This window comes from Nomascus leucogenys, chromosome 4 (assembly GCF_006542625.1).
Source record: "Nomascus leucogenys isolate Asia chromosome 4, Asia_NLE_v1, whole genome shotgun sequence".
Taxonomy (NCBI): Eukaryota; Metazoa; Chordata; class Mammalia; order Primates; family Hylobatidae; genus Nomascus; species Nomascus leucogenys.
The window spans coordinates 113,227,516-113,253,421 of record NC_044384.1 but is presented as its reverse complement, the minus strand read 5'-3'; the positions used below and the strand labels follow the sequence as shown (position 1 = coordinate 113,253,421).

General features: G+C 39.0%; 1 protein-coding gene across 2 annotated transcripts in view; it reads left to right on the top strand.

Annotated features, from left to right (window-relative positions):
• OXSR1 (oxidative stress responsive kinase 1) overlaps window positions 1-25,906 on the top strand; it is a 97,920-nt gene that overhangs the window by 17,662 nt on the left and 54,352 nt on the right. Inside the window, exons 2-5 of one of the 2 annotated variants that reach the window (XM_030812115.1) lie at window positions 393-505; window positions 10,856-10,964; window positions 13,451-13,552; window positions 19,099-19,240. In XM_030812115.1, the coding sequence (XP_030667975.1) occupies window positions 393-505; window positions 10,856-10,964; window positions 13,451-13,552; window positions 19,099-19,240 (466 nt within the window). The remainder of the gene's footprint in view (window positions 1-392; window positions 506-10,855; window positions 10,965-13,450; window positions 13,553-19,098; window positions 19,241-25,906) is intronic. The other variant, XM_003256863.3, reaches the window with a different exon arrangement.

Below are 25,906 nucleotides of genomic sequence, written 5' to 3'. Positions count from 1 at the left end.
TTGTGGTGTTTTCTTGAAGTCTTGAGATCCCTAACTGGTCTACCTCTCTCTTTCTACCTTTCAGAGCCCTCTTACGATTGTTTGTTGAATTATTTTTAGGCTATTTAGTTGTATTTGGAGGGGAAGAGTGAGGAAATGTGAGCCTATGCCATTGTATCCTAGAACTGGAATACTAGCAGTTTTGACATTTTTTTTGCACTGGTATTTATTGGCAATACATATGAAATGGTTGAGGCTTTTGTTTTAACTGACATTTAGAGTGTTTTTCTGTATCTGTTATGCACTGTAGGAACAAGATAAGGATTACTTTTGTTTAAATTGTATGGGAATTAGAAATGTCATGTTTTTATATATCCATCTACTTATTTACTCTTTTATGTATTTGTTTTTAGGGAGTGGAGCAACTGCTGTAGTCCAAGCAGCTTATTGTGCCCCTAAAAAGGAGAAAGTGGCAATCAAACGGATAAACCTTGAGAAATGTCAAACTAGCATGGATGAACTCCTGGTATGCACATCTCATACTTCTGAAATGGAGAGATATACTCATATATTCACATTACAGTGGGAAATAACTTGAAGTTTTTGATTTGTTTCTTTTTTTAAAAAAGTTTATGATTTCTTCATTAATAAATAATATTCATTGTAAAATTTATAAAGTCTGGATAAGTAGAAAAAAATTAGTTATAATATTCTACTCTGAGACTAACATTTAATATATAACCTTTCAGAGTGAACATTTGAATATATTTGTATTTTTATGATAATGTAATCAGATACTTGCTCTTTTCATTTAATAATTTATCATAGAACTTTTTCTGTGTCTGTAAATATGGATCAGTATCATTTACAATGTGTGTATAGTATTCTGTTGAATAGACCACAGTTTATTAACTATGCTCTGATATTTGCTAATTACTTTGTTTCCTCTTTTTTATTGTTATAAACAATGCTTGCTTCCCTATTCCCTTAAAATAATACCATGGAATTGTGATTCCTGGGTCAAATGGAATATCCTTTGAAAGGCTCTGGCCTTTTAAACTTTTATTCTAATACTGGATATAAGACAAGAGGTAGAACGACCTCCAAGCAGCATTAGCTTCTTTAAAGGCTAGGGAAAGGAAGAAGAAAGGGAAGTCCCAAGCAATAGCTGTAAGAATGTTCTGTGACATTAAAATGTAACCATACAGGGATTGTATTGTATTTCTTTTATGCATTGTGATACCCAGAATAGTTTTAAGTAAATAGTAAGTGCTCAGCAAGGGAAATTAGTTTTTAAAATTACTTATTATTGTTTCAAAATTTTCAGTTTCTTTGGCTTAATGAAAATAATAATACTTGCTTTGGATACCTTTTGAGTTTTTCTTGAGGCTCAAATGATACAGTATTTGAAGACTCTAAACTGCCATACAAATATGAACTAATATTGTTACTTTATTAAGTAATTTCTTTAAGAGCATATACAGCTAGTGCTGGAAAGGTCAGGTATTAGGACTGGAATGACCTGCCCATCCAGAAGTTTTTTTCACTGTCCCAAATTGTATTTTATTTCTGGTGGTGTTTGTACTATTAGGGAATAATTGGAATTAAAGAAAAAGAGGTAATGGAATTACATATTGCATAATATATAATTATATATGAGATGGACGAGACAAATGTATTTCTTTAGGAATTGGTAATGTACGAGCAGGAGCTGAAGGAATGAGTTGCTAGAATGATCTTGAACCATCTTTGGTGAGAGAATGCATGCTTGGAAGGAAATGCTGATCGAAATCTTATTTTAAGATCTTGGATTGATGCATACCATAATACTTTAGAGCACCATTTGGACACTTGAACTGCAGTGATGATAAAAGAAGTTGATAAACTGCAAACTAATTCTGTTAAAGAAAAACAAAAATTTTAACCTACATATTAAGACTAGAATTTGAGAAGTCCAATAAGAAGACCTATAATTTGCCAGTTAGTTAATCCATAGATAGAGTAAAATGAATGAAAGTCTTATTATTTACTGCTTCATGATTAAGCTGAGGCTCAAAGTTTAAATAAAGTTCACTTGATGATAATAGCAAACATCTTTCAGTGCTAGGTACTTCAGCGTACTTTAACCTCACACACATCTCCATGAGCTAAGTAGTAGCTCTGTTTTATAGATGAAGGAAGTAAATCATATAATAAGTGACAGAGTCTGGATTAAAAATCAGGTCTTTCTGACTTAAGTCTATTATTGTCTGCTTAGTATAGTACTAACAAAATGATTATAATCTTAGTTCAAAAGTAGAAAGGACATTTCTTTTTTTTTTTTTTTTTTTTTTTGGTTTTCTTTGAGATGGAGTCTCACTCTGTCTCCCAGGCTGGAATGCAGTGGCGCGATCTCGGCTCACTGTGACCTCCGCCTCCCAGGTTCAAGCAATTCTCCTACCTCAGCCTCTCGAGTAGCTGGGATTACAGGCGCACGACACCACACGCAGCTAATTATTCTATTTTTAGTAGAGATGGGGTTTCACCATGTTGGCCAGGCTGGTCTCGAACTCCTGACCTCAGGCGATCTGCCTGCTTCGGCCTCCCAAAGTGCTGGCATTACAGGCGTGAGCCACCGTGCCTGACTGGACATTTCCTTTTAAATATCATTTGACATTCTTGAAAGCAATGTTTTTGTTCTTACAATAGGGCTTTTTAGAGAAATGCAAATTTGTTATATTTTATTAAAAAAAAATTGGTTAGATATGTGTACATTTTGCTCATGTTTCAGTAAGTTTTATGTTGCAAATATAGTTTGCGTATATTAATACTTGGCAAATAAGTAAAAGGGGGAAAAGTACATTTTAGTAAAGCAAGTTTAAGATACTTGGGTTTTTGGGGGTGGGGGAAGCAAGCAGGTAAGATCTCACTACCTGCTGAAGAAACATCAGGAATGTAGAGAATACCTGATTTATTTGTGATACCAGGACCTGTTCTGCAGGATACTGAGATCTGAGTGCCAGGGGCTCTATTCCTGAGAAATGTGAAATCCTTCAGTTTACCTTAAAAAAAGAATCTATGAGATCAGTGTACTAAACTTCTGATGTCATGATATTAAAATTTATTTTCAAAGCTATCTTATTATAATGCAACACTCTTTGGGTTCTCCAAAGAGCGCTGATGTAAACTGGGCTAACAGGTGTGTATCATGTGTAACAGTTACTAGTGAGGGGGCAGTGTATTGCTGCTTTCTCTTGTCATGTATTTTCTATCTGATGACCTTTGCTAAGTGTGATGGGAAAATCGGCTATCAAATCTTACTGCATTTATTTTTTTACAGAGATTTTACTCCTATGCTTTTCTCTAAGAAAGACACATTGTAGTATTTTGAAATATTTCTCTTCTCTGACAGATGCTAGGACTAAAGTCATTGGACATCTATGGGGGATATCAAGAGGCTTAAAATGTTCCTTCTATCAGGTGTTTCACAGTCTAGTTAGAGTTAAGGTTCTTGCCTGTTGTACAAGGCAGGGTGTGACAAATGTCTCGGGAGGTATAAAGTAATTTGAAAGAGGGCCAGGCATGGTAGCTCACGCCTGTAATCCCAGCACTTTGGGAGGCCGAGGCAGGTGGATCACCTGAGGTCAGGATTTGAGACCAGCCTGACCAACATGGATAAACCCCGTCTCTACTAAAAATACAAAATTAGCTGGATGTGGTAGCGCATGCCTGTAATCCCAGCTACTTGGGAGGCTGAGGCAGGAGAATCATTTGAACCCGGCAGGTGGAGGTTGCGGTGAGCTGAGAATGCGCCATTGCCCTCCAGCCTGGGCAACAAAAACAAAAATCCATCTCAAAAAAAAAAAAAAAAAGATTATTTCCAATCAAATGCAGATGGAAAATACAGTATTCACAGGACGAGAAACTCACATATATGGAGGGCTGACTTTTCACACAATGAGGGTTCTGCAGGACTAACTGCAGGACTTGAGTATGCATGAATTTGGGTATACTTGGGAGTCCTGGAACCAGTCCCCCACATATAGTGAGGGACAATTGTACATTGTTTCTTTTGGAGTTATGAAAACAGTCTGGAGTTAATGGCGATGGTATGCTTAATTATACACTTCAAAAGGGTAAATTTTATGGTGTGTGAATTATATCTCAATAAAGCTGTTACAGGCCAGAAATAATGGCTCACGCCTGTAATCCTAACACTTTGGGAAGCCAAGGCGGGAGGATTGCTTGAGCCCAGGAGTTTGAGACCAGCATGGGCAACATAGCAAGACCCTGTCTATGAAAAATAAAAAAATTAGCCAGGCCAGGGGTGGGAGCTCATGTCTATAATCCCAGCACTTTGGGAGGCCAAGGTGGGTGGATCGCTTGAGCCCAAGAGTTCAGCCTGGGGAACATAGTGGGACTCCACCTCTACAAAAATACAAAATTTAGCCAGGTGTGATGGCACACATGTGTAGTCCCAGCTACTCAGGAGGCTGAGGTTGGAGGATCACTTGAGCCCAGGAGGTTGAGGTTGCAGTGGGCCGTGATCACACCACTGCACTCCAGCCTGAGTGACAGATAGAGACCCCATCTCAAAAATAAAATAAAATAAAAATAAAATAAAGCTGTTATTTAAAAATCCTTTCAAGTGTGCCAGCACATTCCTAATACTAATGTGCTGCAAACATTAAAAATTTAACATGAGGCTGGGTGTGGTGGCTCATGCGTATAGACCTGGCACTTTGGGAGGTCAAGGCAGGCGGATCACCTGAGCCCAGGAGTTTGAGACCAGCCTGGGCCACATGGTAAAACCTCATGTCCACAAAAAATACGCACATACACACACACACACACACACACACACACAGAGCTGGGTATGGTGGTGTACACCTGTAGTCCCAGCTGCTTGGGAGGTTGAGATGGGAGGATGGCTTGAGCCTGAGAGGTAGAAATTGAAGTAAGTTGAGATGTCATGCCACTACTTTCCAGCCTGAGTGACAGAGCCAGATTCTGTCTCAAAAAAGGAAAGAAAAAAAAAAGTCCAGGCATGGTGGCTCACATCTGTAATCCCAGCACTTTGGGAGGCTGAGGTGGGCAGATCACTTGAAGTCAGGAGTTCTGGAGTTCGAGACCAGCCTGGACAACTTGGTGAAATCCCATCTCTACTAAAAATACAAAAATTAGCCGGGTGTGGTGGCATGCGCCTGTAATCCCAGCTACTTGGGAGGCTGAGGCAGGATAATTGCTTGAACCCATGAGGCAGAGGTTGCAGTGAGCTGAGATCGCACCATTGCATTCCAGCCTGGGCAACAGAGCGAGACTCCATCTCCGAAAAAAAAATTGAATACGACTTACACATATAACTATATAATTTGACAGAATTTGTCTTCATTACATTTAAATTCATTTGGAAATCTCTCACTAAAGCCACACAAAGACAACCATGGGCAACACCAACATGGAAAAATCCAAATCACACTTATAACAAACTAAGTAAAAACTCTGCACAGGGCCAGGCACAGTGGCTCACGCCTGTAATCCCAGCACTTTGGGAGGCCAAGGTGGGTGGATCACTTGAGCCAAGGAGTTGAGACCAGCTTGGCCAACATGACAAAACCCCTTCTCTATTAAAACAATCAAAAATTAGTTGAGTGTGGTGGTGCACGCCTGTAATTCCAGTTACTCAGGAGGCCGAGGCACAAGAATCACTTGAACCTGGGAGGCAGAGGTTGCAGAGGGCCGAGATTGTGCCACTGCACTCCAGCTTGGGTGACAGAGCAAGACTCTGTCTCAAAAAACAAACAAGAAACAGCACAAAACTTACATAATGCAAAATTAAAATAAAATCCAATATTTAAGAACCTGCTGCTGGGGGCGGATGCTCATGCCTGTAATCCCAGCACTTTGGGAGGCTGAGGCAGGAGGATCACTTGAGGCTAGGAGTTTGAGATTAGCCTGGGTAACATGGTGAGACCCCATCTCTAAAATGAAAAATAAAAAATTAGCTGGGCATGGTGGTATGCGCCTGTTATCGCAGCTACTTGGGAGGCTGAGGTGGGAAGATTGCTTGAGCCCAGGATGTCGATGCTGCAGTGAGTCATGTTCATGCCACTGCACGCCAGCCTGGGTGACACAGAGTGAGGCCCTGTCTCAAAAAAAAAAAGTCATGTGAAAGAAAGGGGAGGAATAGAGCTTCTAATTGTGAAAATGGAGGACTTTGTGGAAATGTTTGTGGCCTGGGCCACCAGGGCTGTGTAGACTTTAAACAGGCATAGATAGCAAGTCTGCTTGGCAGGGGTTTAAAATCAGGAAAGAATAGTAGACAGCCAAGAAACCATAAAGAAGAAATAATAAGTGAAAAAATTAGGATTTTATTTGATAGGAAATGTTGATAGCTACAGAAATAGAGGCAAGTGTCTTTGAAGATTTTTTTTTTTAAAGGGAAATGACTTCATTAGAACTGAGTTTTAGGAAGTTTAGTTTTATAATACTTTTTAAAACATAACAGCTTTATTGATATAAAATTCATGTATCATAAATTTACTCTTTAAAAATATACAATGCTATGGTTTTTAGTACATTCTCAAAATTGTGCAACCATCACCACTGTCACCCCAAAAAGAAACTCCATACCCATGACCACTCATTCTTTATTCTTTCCTCCCCTCAGCCTTAGGCAATCACTAATCTACTGTCTGTCTGCATAGATTTGCCTATTCTGGACACTTCATATAAATAGGTTCATACAATATGTGGCCTTTTGTGTCTGGCTTTCATTTAGCATATTTCCAAAGTTCATCCATATTGTAGCATGTATCAGTTCTTTTTTCCTTTTTTATTGGTGAATAACAGTCCGTTATATAGATACACCACATATTGTTTGTCCTTTCATCAGTTGTTGGGCATTTGGGCTGTTTCTACTTCTTGGCTTTTATCAGTAATATTGTGATGAACATCTGTGTGCAAGTCTTTATGTGTACATTCGTGTTTTATTATCTTGGGTATATACCTAAGAGTGGAATTCCTGGGTAATATGGTAACTCTGTGTTTAACTTTTTGAAAAACTGCCAAGCTATTTTCCAAAGTAGCTGTACCATTTTACATTCCCACCAGCAATATATGAGCGTTTGAGTTTCTCTATATCCTTACCAATACTTGTTATTGTTCATCTTTTTTGTCATAGCCATCCTAGTAGATTAATTCTGTAATATTTGGCAAAGTGAATTGCAAAGGAGTAAGAGATCAATGGCAAAGAGACTAGTTGGTAGGCTTTGCTGTAGTTTAGACCAACAACTTTATAAAACTTTGAAAATAAGACCCTCACTAAGAGAGATACATTCTATCATTACCTGGTATTTAAAGATATATATTCATAAATATTATAACTGAAACATTTTCATATTATATAGAATATACTCTTATTTTTTATCCTATTTATTCATCTTTTTAAAATACAATCCACTAAGTTTATTTCATGACGCATATAGATTACAGCACGTAGTTTGAGGTACACTGGGCTATATAGAGATACCGAGACTAAATTCAGGCAGTGATGGTGGTAATGGAAAGGAAAACACAGATTTCCTGGATGGAAAATACATTAGTACTAGAATGAGCACTCAGTTAAGGCAGAGACTTTATTTTGTTTATCCTATATGAATGAATGAATAAATTAACATTATTTGGGTGTATGAAAGGGAGGAAAACTGACTACATTTAGGGAATTAGAAAACAAGAAAGTAATGGTAGAAATGATGGTGAGTGAGTTTCACGAAGGAATAAAAAGTTATCATTAGAAAAAAAAGGCTTCAGAAAGCTTGAGGTGGAGAACTAAATAGTTCAAACAAAAAATCTGGCTCTAGCAGACAATAAAAGATTTTCAAGAAAGCAGTTTCATTAGAAGGGGTGGAATTCACTTTATTTATTTATTTTATTAATTTATTTTTTAAATAGAGGCGGAGTCTCACTCTGTTGCCCAGGCTGGTCTCAAACTCCTGGGCTTAAGGGATCCTCCTACCTCGGCCTCCCAAAGTGCTGGGATTACAGGTGTGAGCCACTGTACCTGGCCTAGGAATTCACTTTATAGGTGGTTGAGGAAGCTGCTGGGTAATTTAAGTCAGTATTCATATACCACTCTTGTGAATCATTTATATATTTATTTTTCTTTTTGAAAGGAGGAAAGGATAACTCTACTGGTAGTTAAGGTACAAGAAGATTCCCCCTTCCCCTTTAAAGGAATAGAAGGCAAGAAAAAGAATATTTAAGCCCTTTTTCATCTTTGGATTTTGTGTTTTTTTGATAGTCTTCTGCTAGAAAACCCTTTATAGTACTCCCTTTTTCAGATTAAAGCTCAAAACCCTTAGCTTAACATTTAAGACCTTCCACAATTTGACCCTAACTCTTTGCGTTGTCACTCTCTCATGTGATTTTTCTTTCCTTCACCTTCCCTATCAGTTACCAAATCCTACTGTTTGTACCTCTCTATTATTACCTCTTGACTCTTCCCTTTTCATTCATACTGCCACTAACTTTTTTAACCTTTTATTTTGAAATAGCTTGAAACTTACAGAAGAATTGCAAAAGTAGTACAGTTTCCTTATGCTATCCACCCAACTTGCCCTAATATTAATATAACCGTAGTACAGTAATCAGAACTGATAAATTAGCTGTTAATCATTTCTCCATCATCTCTCACTCACATGGTGGCAACAGCCTAAACAGAAGCCTTGTCTCTAGTCTTGTCGTCTTCATTGATTTTCTATGTGGTATCCAAGGGTGATTTATGAAAATGTATAATATAGTTAAACCTTTGATATCTTTCCATTGCTGTTAGGATGAAGCCTAATTTTTAAATATACTTTCAAAGTCCTTTATGATCTAGTCCCAGGTAATTAAACAATCAACAATCTTAAAAACCTACTTACGTTTCCCGCTGCAGTGTTAATGCAGGAAACTTCCAAGCCTTCTATGTTATGACTCCTATTTTTTAATGTGCCTCTCCAATGAAATCATGTAGTGTCTAGTACTTCCCCTGTCAAGCTGTTTATTATTCTGTATTGTAAAGTAGTATTTGTCTAACTTCTTTACCCAACTGTAAGTTTCATGAGGACTCCCCATGGTGATTGAGTACCTAGCACTATACCTGGCACATAGTAGGTATTATAGTAGGTGCTTAGTATTGTAAATATCTGTTGAAAAATGAACTTCTTATCCTAGACAGATTTACTCATTGGATGTCTTAGGTATGTCATCATTTATGAAAATCATATGTACCTACCATCTTGTACTGTTATTTCTCCCCATCCTATAGAATTAAACCTGGTTCCCACCTCTTCTGTAAAGGCTTTTTTTGATCACACTTGCCTACCTTGTTTTTTCCTATAGATTCTTGTAACATTTATCTTTTTTTCCTTTATGCTCTTTCTCAGCAGAATCATCTTGCAACATTGACATCTTTACTACTCATTTGGTACCTATATGCTCTCTTATCTGTTTCCTCTTATATGTACTTACCTTATCCTTGAAATTCTGTATGTTAGTAGCAAGGTGCTTACTTTAGTTCTTTCTTCCTTTTCTTTCATATTTACTTAGCTTTTAGTACAGAAGACCATGTTGGTGACTTTGGGGTTGCAAGATATGTGTGACAAGATCCTTGCCATAAAGGAAGTTGCATTCAAGGAAAGAAGATGAGAAATTGAAAGTTAGCATGTATTGAGTACTCCTTATCAATCAGGGATTATGGATGACTTTCACACAGTTGATCTTATTGAACAAATCCCAAGGGCATAGGGCAGGTACATTAATAGGTGAAAAGCCATATAAAGTGCTGTAGTATTTCATTCATTCAATGAATGTTTATTGAAGGTATACTCTGTGCCAGGTACAATGATATGTGCTAAGAACAGTTTTAGTTCTCACTGAGCTTACAGTTTTGTGGGGGATGTGAAAAGAAATAGGCAATTATAGTATAGTCAGATAAGTTCCACAGTGACTGAGAATCTACTTTTGAGTACTTGCCTTCATGGAGCTCTCAGCCTAGAAGGGAGAGACAGACAGATAAGCACATAATGTACTATCCAGTATTTTATGTACCATGATGGGAGGAGATATACTGGGTGCTTGGAAGCTAAGAGAAGGAGCATCTAACTAAACCTGGGAAGCTGGGAGGAAATTCTGTCTAGACTGAGATCAAAAGGAAGAATTGGAGTTAACTAGGCAGAGATGATAGGGGAAGTGTATTTGAGGCTGAGGCACAATAGGGTTAAATGTCCAGAGTTAAAAGAAGCAGGTAAACAGGGCCCTGATCACACAGGGCTTTATAAGGCATTTTGTCATACCAAATCTAATTTAAAATCATAAGCTGAGAGAGTAAGCTTAGACTTTTGGCTCAGATTTCTACTCTGGATTTAGTTTTTGACGTTGTCCTGTTTCAGTTTGTTTCTCTTTAGTGTGAGAATTGTTATTTCACAAAAATGGAATGAAGTAATATTTTGCAAATAAAAAAAATCCCTATACAAACTATTAAAAAACCCTGTTTATTAGTTAATATCTTTTATAGCTATAAAACCAGATTTCCCAAGATGGTTCTTCAAGGGCACCTTGAAGCAAAAATATATGTCCCAAAGGAGGCCTCCTGGAGTGTTGTGCCAGGGTGTGTTAAATAGTGTGCTTCTAGTTTGAAAGATTACTAGTGTAATGAGTGGAGGAAGTTGAGTCAGAATGGACTGAGGGAGACAGAGTGGTTTTATTGGTTTAACCATTCTTGAAGAAATCAGAGCCATGGAGATCCCAGAAAGTTGTGACAAAGTCTTGAGATTTCAAAGTCTGGATTTGCTAACTCACAACGTTTGTTTTAGGCTTGCATATAATGAATTATCATGTTTTCTCTTCTTTGTAGAAAGAAATTCAAGCCATGAGTCAATGCCATCATCCTAATATTGTATCTTACTACACATCTTTTGTGGTAAAAGATGAGCTGTGGCTTGTCATGAAGCTGCTAAGTGGAGGTGAGTAGAGTACAAGGAAATGCTATAAGTACCATGGTTTGAAAAGTTAATAAAAGTTTCCTTATTTTCTATCCTGATTTCGTTTTCATGGACATTTGCATTTGAGGAGATACTGAAAATATAGTATTTGCTGAAGATGCTAATCTATGAGCCAAGACAGGTTTCACACATTGCATTTGATTCATTTCGTTGTCATGCTGCTTAAATTTCTCTTAATTTTTTTTAGAGACTGTCTGGCTCTGTCACCCAGGCTGGAGTGCAGTGGTGCAATCATGGATCACTGTAGCCTCAAAATTCCTGGGTTCAGGTGATCCTCCTGTCTCAGCCTCCCAAGTAGCTGAGACTACAGGCATGTACCACCATGCTCAGCTACTTTTATTATTTAATTTAATATAATTTTTTTTTTTGGAGATGGGGTCTCACTATGTTGCCCAGGTTCATCTCTTAACTCCTGTCTTCAAGTGATCCTTCCACCTTGGCCTCCCAAAGTGCTGGGATTACAGGTGTGAGCTATTGTGCCTGGTCTAACTCTCTCTTAATTTAGGATGCTTCCTTCTTGCTTCCTCCCTTCCATGATGTAAACTTACTGAAGAGTCTAGTCCAGTTATCTTGTAGAATATGCCATATTCTGGATTTATCTAAGTATTTCTTCTTGGTGGTATTTAACTTGATCTGTAGTCCTCTATTTCTTGTATATTGAAAATTAGATCTAAAGGCTTGAGTAAATTCAAGTTAAATATTTTGCAGGAGGATACTTCTTGGTGATGCTGTGTATTTCATATTGCATTACATCAGGAAATATTTGCTATCTGGTGGAATCTTTAATAGTGATGTTAGTTTTGTTTGCTTAAGATTAGGACAGCCAGGCCTCTCCATGGAAAAGGTGACATTTCCCCCTTTGTAGCTAGCAAGTAATCTGTGAGAGGATACTTTGTGAGTATCCAGTTCTCCATAAGTCTTTTATCTTAATGATTTTCACATTCGTTGTTTGAATCCTTGTTTGAGTCAGTTATTTCATCAGGGGTTGTAAAACAGTGATTTTTCTTACAGCATCATTTCTTTTATATTTATAAACTGACATCCTTCTATGAAGAACTTTTCCTTATCAACTGGAACACTGATTAATCTGTACTCTAGTTCCTACTGAAAAGGCAAGATAAATAATTGAGTCTTTTTTAAGGATCAAGTTTTAGTGTAAAAAGTTGGTTTAGTAATCATCTCCAGTGGTAGCAACTGAGAGTGTTTAAAAAGTTTCCTTTTTCCAGTTGGGTAGGGCCTTCATTTTTTCGAGTATTATTATAGACCCAAGGATTTTTATGTATTCAGTGTCTTTCCATCAGTTATACTCTATTCTTTTTGATATTCAGATTGTCCAAAATTTGTCAGTGGGAGCCCTTTTAAAGTCACTCTTGTGTCCTCTTGACGTGAACCCATCAGTCTTTCATTACATCCTTAACTTTTTAATTCAAGATTCCCGAGGGTTATATTTGTATTCATTTTCCCAGACCCTGAATCAGCCAGTACTCTAATGAGCTTTGGTATTTTTTCCTCGGGAATGGTACTTAGAAACATAACTTGGATGCTTGGAGTGCTCATTACTACTTCATTGCTTCCAGAGCTTGGAAATATAGTATATTAAAAATAAAATTATAATTTGACATCAATACAAGTTTCCAATACAAGTTTAGCGTCATGGACTTTTTAAGCTTGAATCTCTTTTCCTTTACACAGAAAATCTTGGTACCCAATATTAACATAATTACTTAAGTGCTTTATCTTGCAGTATATATACAATTATTTCTACTTTATTCTTACAATAAAATATAAATATTGCTGATTGCAAACTGTGAAACCTTGGCATGTATAGATCAAACATTTTGTTTTGGTTACCTAAAAGCTTATGCCATTTGGTAAATTAGTCATTTTGCCAAGGCATGGATTTGAATCACATGGCAAGACTTGTAGGACTAGTTAGTGATGGAGCCACATTGGCCTTCCTATCACTATGCTGGTTGGTTTTTGCTTGCATGCGTATTTTGTGGGGGAGTATGATTTTCCATCTTAGAATGTAGAGTTACAGAAAAGATAATCTATATTTGTTTAGTTTGCAATTTTATTGCCGTATCTCACTGAACACCATACTTCCCCAGAGAGACTATAAACAACATAAGGCTTTAGAATTAAATTTCACTTTTTCTACTGAGCAATCGTATGTCATTGGGAAAACTCTTTCAGCTCTTTGAAACTTTTTACTTGTCTGTTAAATGGGGATACCTTTCTGCATTTCAGGGTATTGATGAGGAGTAAATGAGATGATACATGTAAATCGTCCACCACTGTGCTGACATTTAATAGGTGCACAAGAAATTTTAGTCATTAATAGTAATAAGCCCTTGCTATTTGATGCTTTTCAGTGTAGCCAGAATCACCTTTTTGTTTCAATCCCATTAGTGACACACTGGAGAAACTGGATTGCTTTGTTAAAGGCCCTGTTCATATGATGGTTGGAAGCCTTGCTAACACCAACCACCTTTCAAGATGGTGGTCAAGCATGGTTCTTTCAGTATGGAGAGATATGGGAGTATTAGGTAATACTGTATCTTTCGTTATTGATCACCTATAGCATAATTTTCTTTATTTGTAATTTACAAGAATATGTAATACAAAATTTTTAATGTTTTGCAAAAAAGTCCTCTGATGAATGGGAATAAATTGTCTGCTTAATTCTCTCGTCCATACCTGTATGCCAGCCTATGCTTTCTGCTACTCCTAAGCAGAATGACTTTTTTTTTTTTTTTTTAAGAATTCCTTTTCCTCTCTCAGTGAGTATATGCCTTGATCATAGAAGGGGCAGGACATGTAGATGGATGGGATGTCTTTCAAATGTAGGTCTTTATCCCTCTTGGTCTTAAGTTTTCTGGGACATTACCCAATTTTTCTAGCCTAGCACTCAGCAGATTTCCTGGAGGATAATTTTCAAATATGTTCCAGTTAGTCATAACTCTTTTTATAAGTGCTTATATTTTTATGAGTCAACATGATCATTACATCTAAACCTTTTAAATATTAAAAATTTTGCATTTTTTAGGAAAATGAAATCTTTTGTTGTTATAAAATGAATAAACATTTAAACTGAGATGATACATTAGGCAACATTTAGAAAACAAAAGTTAGCACTAAGAACAGCTTAAATTTTTTTTTTTTAAAACAGGAGGAAGATGTGTCAGGATTATAGCTTAATTAAAATGCCATTCATCAAATACTTACTGATCTCCAGTACATTGGTGAATAAAGCTATCAGATCCTTGCTCTTGTGGGCTATGGGAACAAATTCCTGGAGAACTTAACCTTATTGAGGGAGAACAGTTGCAGTGGGATGAACTAAAACTTGCCTCTGGAGGTGAAGTCCAACTGGGATCTAAAGAATAAGTAATAATTGGCTGGGTGAGGTGGCTCATGCCTGCTGTCCCAGTGCTTTGGGAGGCTGAGGTGGAAGGATTGCTTTAGGCCAGGAGTTCAACAGCCCAGCCTGGGCAACATGGCAGGACCCTGTCTCTATCAAAAAAAACAAATAGCTAAGCTTGGACATGTAGCCCTGGCTACTTGGGAGGCTGGAGGATAGCTTGAGGCCAGGAGTTTGAGGTTATGGCAAGTCATGATCTTGCCACTACAGTCTAGCCTGGGCGACAGAGTGAGACTCTGTCTCTAAAACAAAATTAAAAATTAAAAAGAATAATAATTAGCCAGGTGAAATGGAGGCTGGAGTTAGTACTGGGGAAAGATGGGAGATGTGATCCAGCTAGAGAGAATACTGTGGAAACGGAGATGGAGACAGGATGGAGTGTGTATGTCTTGAGAACTGACAGATTCACAGCTGGAGCAGAGAGAATGAGAGAAGAGGACTATTGGTAGAGGCTTACTGATAAGCAAAGACTCCCAAAATTAAAAAATATAAATAACCAGAGTTAACAAATATGTATAGGGTACCTTCTTTCATATCAACTTTTTAGTCAGAATATTGAAAACAAAAGCATAGTTTTGCTTTAGGAACATTGTACTGATGTAGAATTTAATAAGCTAATTAAATCATAAAATGAATAGTGAGTGTCACTCTTATCCCACCAACCAGGTGTACATCCTGGTTAAAATAAATCTAATTCTGTCAATATTATAATCATTTAATGACGCTTCCTTATAACTAATATTCCTATCTTTGCTAATTAAAACTCTCATGTTGAATGTTGGGATTTATTACTACAGGAAGTTAAGCTTTAGAAGTTAGAAGCACTTTTGGTATAAATAGCTATTTCCAGTTTATTAGCACCAAACTTGAAATGTAAGCTTTTTAGAAATCAAAGTAATTAAGAAAACTGAGAGGAAAAAAACGGTACCTGTAGTACTTAAAGGGAGTAAGTGGAGGCGGGCGGATCACGAGGTCAGGAGATCGAGACTCACAGTGAAACCCCTTCTCTACTAAAAATACAAAAAATTAGCCGGGCGTGGTGGCGGGCGCCTGTAGTCCCAACTACTTGGGAGGCTGAGGCAGGAGAATGGCATGAACCCGGGAGGCGGAGCTTGCAGTGAGCCAAGATCGCGCCACTGCACTCCAGCCTGGGTGACAGAGCGAGACTCTGTCTCAAAAAAAAAAAAAAAAAGGGAGTAAGTGTAGAAATGCAGAAATCTAATGTAAATTCACTGTCTTAGATGGTTGTTTAAGGATGCCTTCAACTTTGTCTTTTTCTAAGAGATAAAATGCATGGGGACTTCTTGATCTAAAGGAGGATCCAGGTAAAATGTCTGATACTAATAGTGACCAGCTTTGGATGTTCAAGCAACAATGCAGGGTTTTAAAATTTCTGTAACATCTTTTGGTCTAAAATGGAATACTCAGACCAAGCAAATTTTGGCCTCTTTGAAACCTTCTGAGGCTTAGGAAGACATAAGCAATAACCGTAGTAGCTAAAGATTGATTAAAACTTCCTAGTAGAGATACCAGTAACTAAGTTGAATGAATTGATTTTATATTTAAAGAGTATCTTTTCATACTAGTAAGGTGAGGAAATTAACTTGTTGATGGGGTCATTAATTTGATTGAGTTATAGTTTTCAGACTTAACAACTGTCTGAAGCCAGCAGCTGCTTCACTACTTTGTCAATATTATTTTGATATTCTGTAATGATTTTATTGGACAATTAAAGTTTTGCATTGCTTTTTAAATGTTCCATGCCACAGGCTATGAAGCCTGACAGGGGATTATTTTTTGGGAATAGATGATCTACATTTAAACTTTTTGCTTTGTTACAAAATTTGTACCAAATACCCTTTTTCCTGTTTGATTTATTTACCTTTACTCTGAAAAATGTTTGGATTTTAATGAACAGCTTTCATCAAAATAATCCAAGTTGTTAAATGCCTTTTAAAATCCAGCTTCTTGGGCCCTACCTCAGTTCTCTTGAATGACTGTCTTATAGGGCCTGGGAATATGCATTTTTGCTAGCTTGCTAAGTAATTCCTTCACACATTAAAGTTTGAGAACAGATTATCCCTATATACTATTTCTTACAAATTGTGCGTGAGGACAAAATACTACATACTCGGTTATAACTTTCCCTCATTATTCCTACTTTAGGTATTAATTGAGTTATTCAGTGATAATCTGCTTCCTCCTTTTGCTTAGCATATTTTCTCTTCACCTTTCTCTTAGCTGACATGAATTCTTTATAATTTTGATATTTGAGGATGGAGGATTATAAACACCATCATCGAGTTAGAGGCTACAAGAGGCTTAGAAAACCAAGTGGATAAGAAGCGGGGGAGCTTACAGGACCAGTATCTCTCAGTTAAGAATGAAGGTCTTAGTGACGATTAGTGTCTTAGTGACGATTCCTCCACCCATAAGAATTATCTTGTTGGGAGGAGTTTGAAACTGAAGATAAATTGTTATGCCAAAGAAGAAGGGTTTCTTATATAAACTTTGTTCAAAATGTCTGTTCTGGACATAGACTAGAGATGTGCATTGCTTTAATCTTCCCATTGATCATTGGATGATGTGAAATCAATACAAATCTGAAAGTTTGAAAAGGAGTTCCTGCTTCAAACTCTTCACAGACTTAGTCACTTTTTATGTGCCCCAAGATATTTGATGCTGCATTTGTTTCATCTACCAGACTAGAAGTTCCCTTAAAGTTAGCAATCATGTCATGTATATCTTGTCATATTTGGTGGCACCCAGTCTTAGATCTCACGTGTAATGTAATAGGGCTTAATTGTTAAGTGAATAAGTTGTGTTAATTTTTCATTTCCAGTAGGAATTGGTTTTCCTTTGCATTCCCTATTTTAGGTAGTACATTATAAACAGTGTTTATGATAATTTTAGGTATTACATTGTAAACAGTGTTTATGATCAGTGTTAAAAAAATTGTTTTCTTACTAAGCAGTACTTATGTGGCCTGGATTTCCTGAATAGTGAAACATGTGGCCCTTTGGTATAATCACTTTGCTTTGGGGATTAACGTGTGGTTGATTAAGCAGAACAAACTTCTTCCTTTAGGTCTCTCCCCTTCTGGATCACAAGCTTATGAATTCCAGCAATGGAGAGGGGAAAGAACCAGTGTAATAATGTGTTAGGAAAACCTGTCTGGAGAGTGAGTCTCTTTGGTTCACTCTTCAGAGAATAAACTGCCTATCTCCTATTGGAGGTAGAGAGTATTAGTGGGCAAGCCTCCAGGGAGGAAGAGGAATCTGAGAATCTTACTCTGTCTTATCTGAACTTTCAACCAGTTTTTCTGTTTTCAACCCTTTCCTTCACTTCTTCCTCACTTGGTGTGGGGAAGTATGGTACTTAGTGTGTGTAGTTCTGAGCCTTTCTGGAGCTTTGGGTAGGGATCACTTTGTCCTAAATGGCATAGCTCCTCTGCAAGCACTGAAGTTCAGATTTCTCCACTGTGCTTACTTTTTCTTTTTCTGGTATCTTCCAGAATATTGTTGCCATCTCTCTTCTGTTATCTTTCCTGTTCTCTTTTTAAATTATGGGTTTATGCCTTTTTAATCAAGTTTACCAAGTTAGTGGATTTTAAGTAGGAGCTAAAATAAACTTGCGTTCAGTCCTTCATGTTTTTGAGAATTCTGTCTTCTTTCTATGTATTTGGAAGTATATTTTTTCTTGTTAAGGTCTGTGAAGTAAAAGTACCCAGTAGGGCAAGTTTTTAAGAGAACTATGTAAGTGGTTGTTTTGATTTTAGTCTTGATCATTGAGGTCTTGTACAAAGAAATGGGTATTGAATCTTTTCTTTGCAGTCTATGTAATGTTTTAGACTTCTTGGTATAGTTGCTAATATTGTTTTGTTTTGGTTCTGTGATTGTTATGGGCCATTATATGGCCAGAAATCTTACAAATATCCACCAAACTTTTTACTGATTATAATCTTCAGTTTTGGTAGTCAGCACTGTGCTTTTAATTACTATATAGGTGTCTTTTCCTCCTCTGCCTTCAACCTTTAGTAGGAGCATTATTTCTTATCCTGGGAAGTTTAGGATTGATAATACATCTGGACTGTTACTTAAAAAGAACTGTAGTTTTTATTCTTTTTGTATTTGTCTTTGCCTTAGCTATTTTATTTCTATAATTTATTAACCTGAAAAAATAATTTTAGTCCTAAGTTAGTTTGTGTATGTATGTGATCCTTACTCTCCAAGTATTTTGCTCCTGATTTGTTTGGCATTTCAATTGTATTTTTATATCTTTAGTCATACAGCAGTGCATATTCTAATCTGATGTTAAAAGCCTACATTGGTTTGTGGTATCTTATAATAGTACTGACGAGCGTAGTTTACCTAGGGGTTATTTAGGGGCAGTTAAATATCCTCTACTACCTCTTCAGAGTCTCACTAGACATCCAAAGGAGATGGTGGCATAACATACTATTTGAATATTAGCAGGCTACTTTTTGTTTTAGATTGGAATTGAAAATAAGTTATTAATTTTAAACTTCTGTATTTCCTCACATTTGCTGTTTTTTTCATTTCTGCACAGTTAAGTTTATGAGAAGGTTCACATGTGTTTTGATTCTAAAATGGATCTGAATTATATTGAATGATTTAGAGATTTTTAGAAAATTATGTCTTCTGCTTTCAGGTTCTGTTCTGGATATTATTAAGCACATTGTGGCAAAAGGGGAACACAAAAGTGGAGTCCTAGATGAATCTACCATTGCTACAATACTCCGAGAAGTACTGGAAGGGCTGGAATATCTGCATAAAAATGGACAGATCCACAGGTATGTAAAATACAATACTTTTGTGTTACATCATCTCATTAAGCTATTCCTACTCTTTTACAGAATTATGATCTCTGAGTGTTATCATAGCTCTTTGTATCACCAGTTTTAGTACACTGTGGTTAGAGTCTTAATTATACATCTAGTAAACATTAAACAAGTACTTTAATAAAACCAGAAAATATAAAAACAGGAAAAAGTCATAATTTCTTACCAAGAGGCAATCACTTGATAACATTTTGGAATATTGCTTTCCATTTTCTTTTATATGGTTAAAAAATATCTAAAACAGTACTGTATATGTAATTTTGTCTGTTGCTTTTTAAATTTTACATTATATTTTCAGTATTTCCCTAAATTATTAAAAGCTTTTTGTAAAATAACATTTTTAAAATTACAGCCTTTTTTTCTTTTTTTTTTTTGAAACAGGGTCTCTCTTGGTTACCCAGGCTGGAGTAGCGTGATCATAGCTCACCACAACCTCAAACTCCTGGGCTCAAGTGATCCTCCCACCTCAGCCTCCTCAGGCTAATTTTTAATTTTCATAAAGATGGGGTCTTGCTATGTTGCCCAGGCTGTTCTTGAACTCCTGGCTTCAAAGCAATCTTCCTGCCATGGCCTTCTAAAGTGCTGGGATTACAGGCATAAGCCACTGTGCCCAGCCCTTTTTTTTCTTTTTTAATAAATAAGAGCGTTTTAATATTTCATGATCCTATCTAAATAATCTATCTTAATAGTTAAGTGCCCTGTTTAGGTTTTGTGTATAGGTCCTGGCATACTGTTGTGAGCTATGGTTCCAATGATAATTTGATTTTTAGAGCCCTTGCAGTGCTTTTCCAGTCTGATTTTTTTTTCTCCTGGCACTGTGGGGACTCCCATTCAATCCTTGATCATGCCACCTATGGGAGTGGAGTGGATTTCCTTGGGCCGGTTGCCACCAAGTGGAGAATACATGGTAGATGCTGGACTCAGGACTCATGGGTCTGTGAGCACTCTCCTAGTCCCATCATGTGGACTCCCACCTGATGCCAGTGGGGCTTCCATTCAGTCCCTCTTGATATTGCCTGTGGGGATGGAAGGCTCTTCCCTTGGGCCACTCTTTGCTCCTGGGTGGGGAGTTGGGAAACACTGGACCTGCATAGTCCTTTGCTGCTGGGTGGAGGTCTAAGAGATGCCAGCTGTGCTGACTGGTGCTGCTGGTGTGGGTGATGGGGGCCTACCGGCTGTACTGCATATGGGGGAGGGGATGAAGTCCCCCTGTCTGCTCTTTATTGGCACTGCTTGTTAGGCAAGGTGGGCTCTCCTGCAACTCCAAGTATGGAGTCAGGGATGGGACCACCTATTAGATTTCTGCTGGGCTGCCCCTTTTCTGCTCCTTTAGGCAGTGAGAGAGAGCAGGCTTGGGGCTCTTTTTGATCTATGTCTGTCAATAGTTCTGGGTTTCAGGACTCTGTAATGCCCAGTCTTGAGTTATAGCGGATTAAAGGAAAGCTCAGGAAACTTTTTCTGAGGCCCCTAGCCACTCTGCTTTCCTCTTTTCTCCTTTCAGAGTTCTTTTATGATTGTCTGTTGGATTATTTCTGGGAATTTTAGATATATTTAAAGGGGAGGAACAGGGAAGTGTAAACCTACACCATTTGGTTTGGGACCAGAACTAGTCCCTGGATTTGGAATGGAGACAATTTTATTTAAATCTATTTTGTTCCTGAGTTCAGATTCTGAGTGTGCAGTGTGTCATGTTGTTATATGATACATGGAACCATTCTCCAAATATTTTATGTTTATATTGCTTTTAACATTGTGATGAACACTTTTCTCTGTGATCTTTATAATTTTTAAAAATCTAGCTTTCCATAAAACACATTTTGAAGAATCTTAAAAGATATTGCCAAATTGCTTTTCAGAAATGTAGTGATTTACGCATCTATTAGCAGCACATAAGAATGGTAGACTCATTGGTCCCTTGCTAGCCTTGCCTATTAAAATTTTTAATTTACACGTTTCGATTCATGAAGAATAGTGTCAATTTTGACATCTTGGATTATTAGTGAGGTTGGACACAGATTTATATAAAGCCATTGGTATTTCCTGTTGTGACGCATCTGCTTGTGATTTTTGCCTATTTTTCTTTTATTTTGAAATGGGGTCGTGCTGTGTTGCCCAGGCTGGTCTTAAGCTCCTGGGCTCAAGCATTCCTCCCACTTCAATCTCACAAGTAGCAGGTATTACAGCCATGTGCTGCTGAGCCCAGCTCAACTTTTGCCTATTTTTCTACTGGTATCTTCCTGCCTTTTTTTAATCTTGAGCTTTTTATATATTAAAAATTACTGTTTCGGCTTGGCATGGTGGCTCACGCCTATAATCCCAGCACTTTGAGAGGCCGAGGCGGGCGGATTGCTTGAGCTGAGGAGTTTAATACTGGCCTGGGCAACATAGTGAGACCTTGTCTCTACAAAAAATTTTTTTTAAGTTATCCAGATATGGGCCGGGCATGGTGGCTCACGCCTGTAATCCCAGCACTTTGGGAGGCTGAGGCGGGCGGATCACAAGGTCAGGAGATTGAGACCATCCTGGCTAACACGGTGAAACCCCCTCTCTACTAAAAGTACAAAAAATTAGCTGGGTGTGGTGGTGGGTGCCTGTAGTCCTAGCTACTCGGGAGGCTGAGGCAGGAGAATGGTGTGAACCTGGGAGGTGGAGCTTGTAGTGAGCCAAGATGGCGCCACTGCACTCCAGCCTGGGCGACAGAGTGAGACTGTCTCAAAAAAAAAAAAAAAAAAAAAAAATCCAGATATGGTGGTGCACGCCTGTGGTCTCAGCTACTCAGGAGGCTGAGGCAGGAGGATCAGTTGAGCCCTAGAGGTTGAGGCTGCAGTGAGCTGTGATCATGCCATTACACTCCAGCCTGGGCAACAGAGCAAGACTCTGTGTCAAAAAGAAAAAAAAAATTATTCTTTCTCCGTTTTTGTCTTTTAGTTTTGCTAAAGATGTGCAGTTCAGCACTTGGGCTCCAAATAGGCAACTTGTAGAACAAAGGGACAAGAGGGAGTCAGGTTATTAGAGCATGATTAAAATCTTGAAAACTGGATGAGGCTGATTGAAAATCAAGACAGGAGATATACCTAATGCTAAATGATGAGTTAATGGGTGCAGGAAATCAACATGGCACATGGATACATATGTAACAAACCTGCACATTGTGCACATGTACCCTAAAACCTAAAGTATAATAAAAAATAAAAAAAGAAAAAAAAAGAAAAAAAAAGAAAAAAAAAATCAAGACAGGTCAGTGGATTAGTGATCTTTGAAGTCAGAGTAGTCAGAGTAGTTGAATAGTTATCTCGAAAGGAGAGTGGGGTGTCTGAATTAGTAATTTCATAATTGGGTCAGTTTTGGTGATAATAAGATAAAAAACTGAGGAAGTAGATGACCTAGGTAGAGTGGAGGAGGCGGTCTTTAGAGATGGCATCAGTGAACTCAGAGGCAGGGTATTACATGGATTGTCTCTGTGATTGTTAAAGTTTCTTGGGATAAGGCAAGATGACTTTGGAAAGCAAGACTTAATGAACAACAGAGAGAGAGAAAGTGTAATATTAAAGCTGGATGGCATAAGTTTGAAGGGAACTGACTTTTTTTTTCTTTTTAGAGACAGATTCTCTCTCTGTCACCCAGACTGGAGTGTAGTGGCATGATTGTAGCTCACCTGCACCTCAAACTCCTGAGCTCAAGCAATCCTCCTGCCCCAGCCTCTCTAGTAGTTGGGACTACAGGCATGTGCCACCATGTCTGGTTGTGGGCGAAAGATTACCTAGGTGCCGAGGCAAGAGACTGAAGGCACAAATTGTTTCAGTATAATAAAGAAAATAGAATAAGAATAGTCATAATACAAATGAGATATAGAGATGATCATGGATAATTATCAATCATTATTATACACATTATTAATCATTAGCTTTTAATATTACTCTTTGTTGCATTACTAATATAACCTAAGAATAACCAGCGGGTATAAGGTCAGGTGCTGAAGGGACATTGTGAGAAGTGACCTAGAAGGCAAGAGGTGAGCCCTCTGTCATGCCCGCATAAGGGCCACGTGAGGGCTCCTTGGTCAAGCGGTAATGTCAGTGTCTGGGAAGACACCCATTACTTAGGAGACCGGGAAAGGGAGTCTCCTTTCCTTGGAGGAGTCAGGGAACTCTTTTCCACCAGCTTCTTGTGGAAGGCTGGATATTATCCAGGCCTGCCCGCAGTCATCCGGAAGCCTAAACTCCTCCCTGTGGTGCTGTGCTTCAATGGTCACGCTCCTTGTCCACTTCCATGTTCCTCCCATACTCTTGGTTCCTCTTTGAAGTTCGTAGTAGATAGCGGTAGAAGGAATAGTGAAAGTCTTAAAAGTCTTTGATCTTTCTTGTAAGTGCATAGAAGAAAATGCTGACGTATGCTACCTTCTCTCTCTGCTTCGGCCACCTAAAAGGGAAGGGCCTCCGTCCTATGATCACGTGACTTGCTTCACCTTATCACTTAGAAGATTCACCCTCCTTACCCTGTCCCCCTTGTCTTGTATGCAATAAATATCGGCGCGCCCAGCCGTTCCGGGCCACTACCAGTCTCCGCATCTTGATGGTAGTGATCCCCTGGGCCCAGCTGTTTTCTCTTTATCTCTTTGTCTTGTGTCTTTATTTATTACAATCGCTCTTCTCCACACACGGGGAGAACACCCACTAAGCCCCGTAGGGCTGGACCCTACAGCTGGTTAATTTTTAAAAAAATTTTTTGTAGAGATTGGGTCTTCTTAGGTTGCCCAGAGTAGTCTTGGACTCTTATAGACTCATAGTGGTACCACCTTGGTGGTCTTGGATAAGATCCTGGGGAATTCTCTGATTACCAGGCAGAGACTCTTTTTCTCTTTCCTTACTTTCTCCCAAGCAAATGGGAGTCTCTCTGTCTCTAGGCGGAGCTGTCTGGAGCTGGGGGTGGGGTGACACAAGCACCCCTGTGGCTACCACCACTGGGACTGTCCTGGATCAGACTTGAAGACATCACAGCACTGAGTCTTCCCCAGGGCCCATGGTAACCACTACCCAGCTATTGCCTATGTTGTTCAAGGCCCTAGGGCTCTGCAATCAGCAGATGGCAAAGCCAGCCAGGCCTGTGTTCCTCCTTTCATGGCGGTGATTTTACCCCGCCCTGGGTGGGTGCAGAGATGCCATCAGAGAGCCAGGGCCTGGAGTCGGAAACCTTGGGAATCTGCCTGGTCCTCTAGTCTGCTGCAGCTAAGCTGGCATCCAAACCACAAGACAGAGTCCTTCCCACTCTTCCCTCCCCTTTCCACAAGTAGAGGAGTCTCACCCCATGGCCACCACTGCCCCAAGCTCATGGCAGGTACTGCCTGGCTACCCCCAGTGTTCAGTTGGGGCCCAAGGGCTCTTCAGTCAGCTTGGGGTGAATGCTGTCAGTCCTAGGACTCTCCCTTCAGGGCAGCTGGCTGCCCTCCGGCCCAGGGCATGTCCAGAGATGCCATCCAAAAGCCAAGGCCTGGAATTGGGGACCCCAAGCGCCTGCTTGGTGCTCTACCCAACCGTGGTCCAGCTGATAACTAAGCTGCAAGACAAAGTCCCCTTTACTTTTCCCTCTTCTCAAACAGAAGGAGTCCCTCCCTGTAGCCACCATAGCTTGGAATGTGCTGGGTCACACCTGAAGCCAGCACGTCTCTGAGTCTCACCTAAGGTCCACAGCAAGTACAGCTTGGCTGCCACTGCCAATTATACCGGGACCAAAGGCTCCTTAGTTAGCAGATAATGAATCCTATCAGAACTAGGTCCTTTTCTTTAAGGCAATGAGTTCCCTTCTGGCCCAGGGTGTGTCTAGAAATGTCATCTAGGAGTTAGACTCCGCCTGGTACCCTGTTCCACTGTGGCTGAGCTGATATTCAAGTTGCAAAACAAAGTCCTCTACTCTTCCCTCTCCTCTCTTCAAGCAGAAGAAAGGAATCTCTCCCAGAGCTGCAAGCTGTGCTGCCTGGGGTGGGGGGAAGGGGTGGCACAAGCAGTCCCTTGGCTGCCCCATTGGTGTCTCACTGGGTTGTGTGCTCTGCAAGTCCACTGGCTCCAAGTCCAGTACAGCACCAGAACTTGCCTAGGAATTGCATACTTTGTAGCCTTGACTGCCTTACAAATTTATTTAGGACCCCAGAGCACTTTAGCCTGCAGAGGCGCGGCATGACAGAACTCAGGTTCTGACTGCTGAGATGGGCAATTCCCCCGGCTAGAGCTGGTCTAAGTGCTTCCTCCGTGGGTGCTGGCTAAGTTCTGCCTGGTGTTGCATTCTGCTGTGGCAGAGCAGCACTGAGTTCCAATGCAAGTGCAGATTCTCTCTCTGTGCCCTGCAGCTACTGCCGGGGGATGGGGAAGGGGTGGCATTGACAATTCAAGACTGTCTTTCCTATCACTGTTAGTGTCTCTAACAGTGATGTGAAGTTGAAATCAGGTACTGTGATCACTCACCTGAGTTTTGGTTCTTATGAAGGTGCTCTTTCATGTAGGTAGTTGTTCAATTTGGTGTTTCTGTGGGGAAGATGATCAGTGGAGGGTTCTATTTGGCTATCTTGCATTGGATCTTTCTATGGGTTTAGAAATGAACATTTTCTAAGTTCAGTTTCTGTTTTCC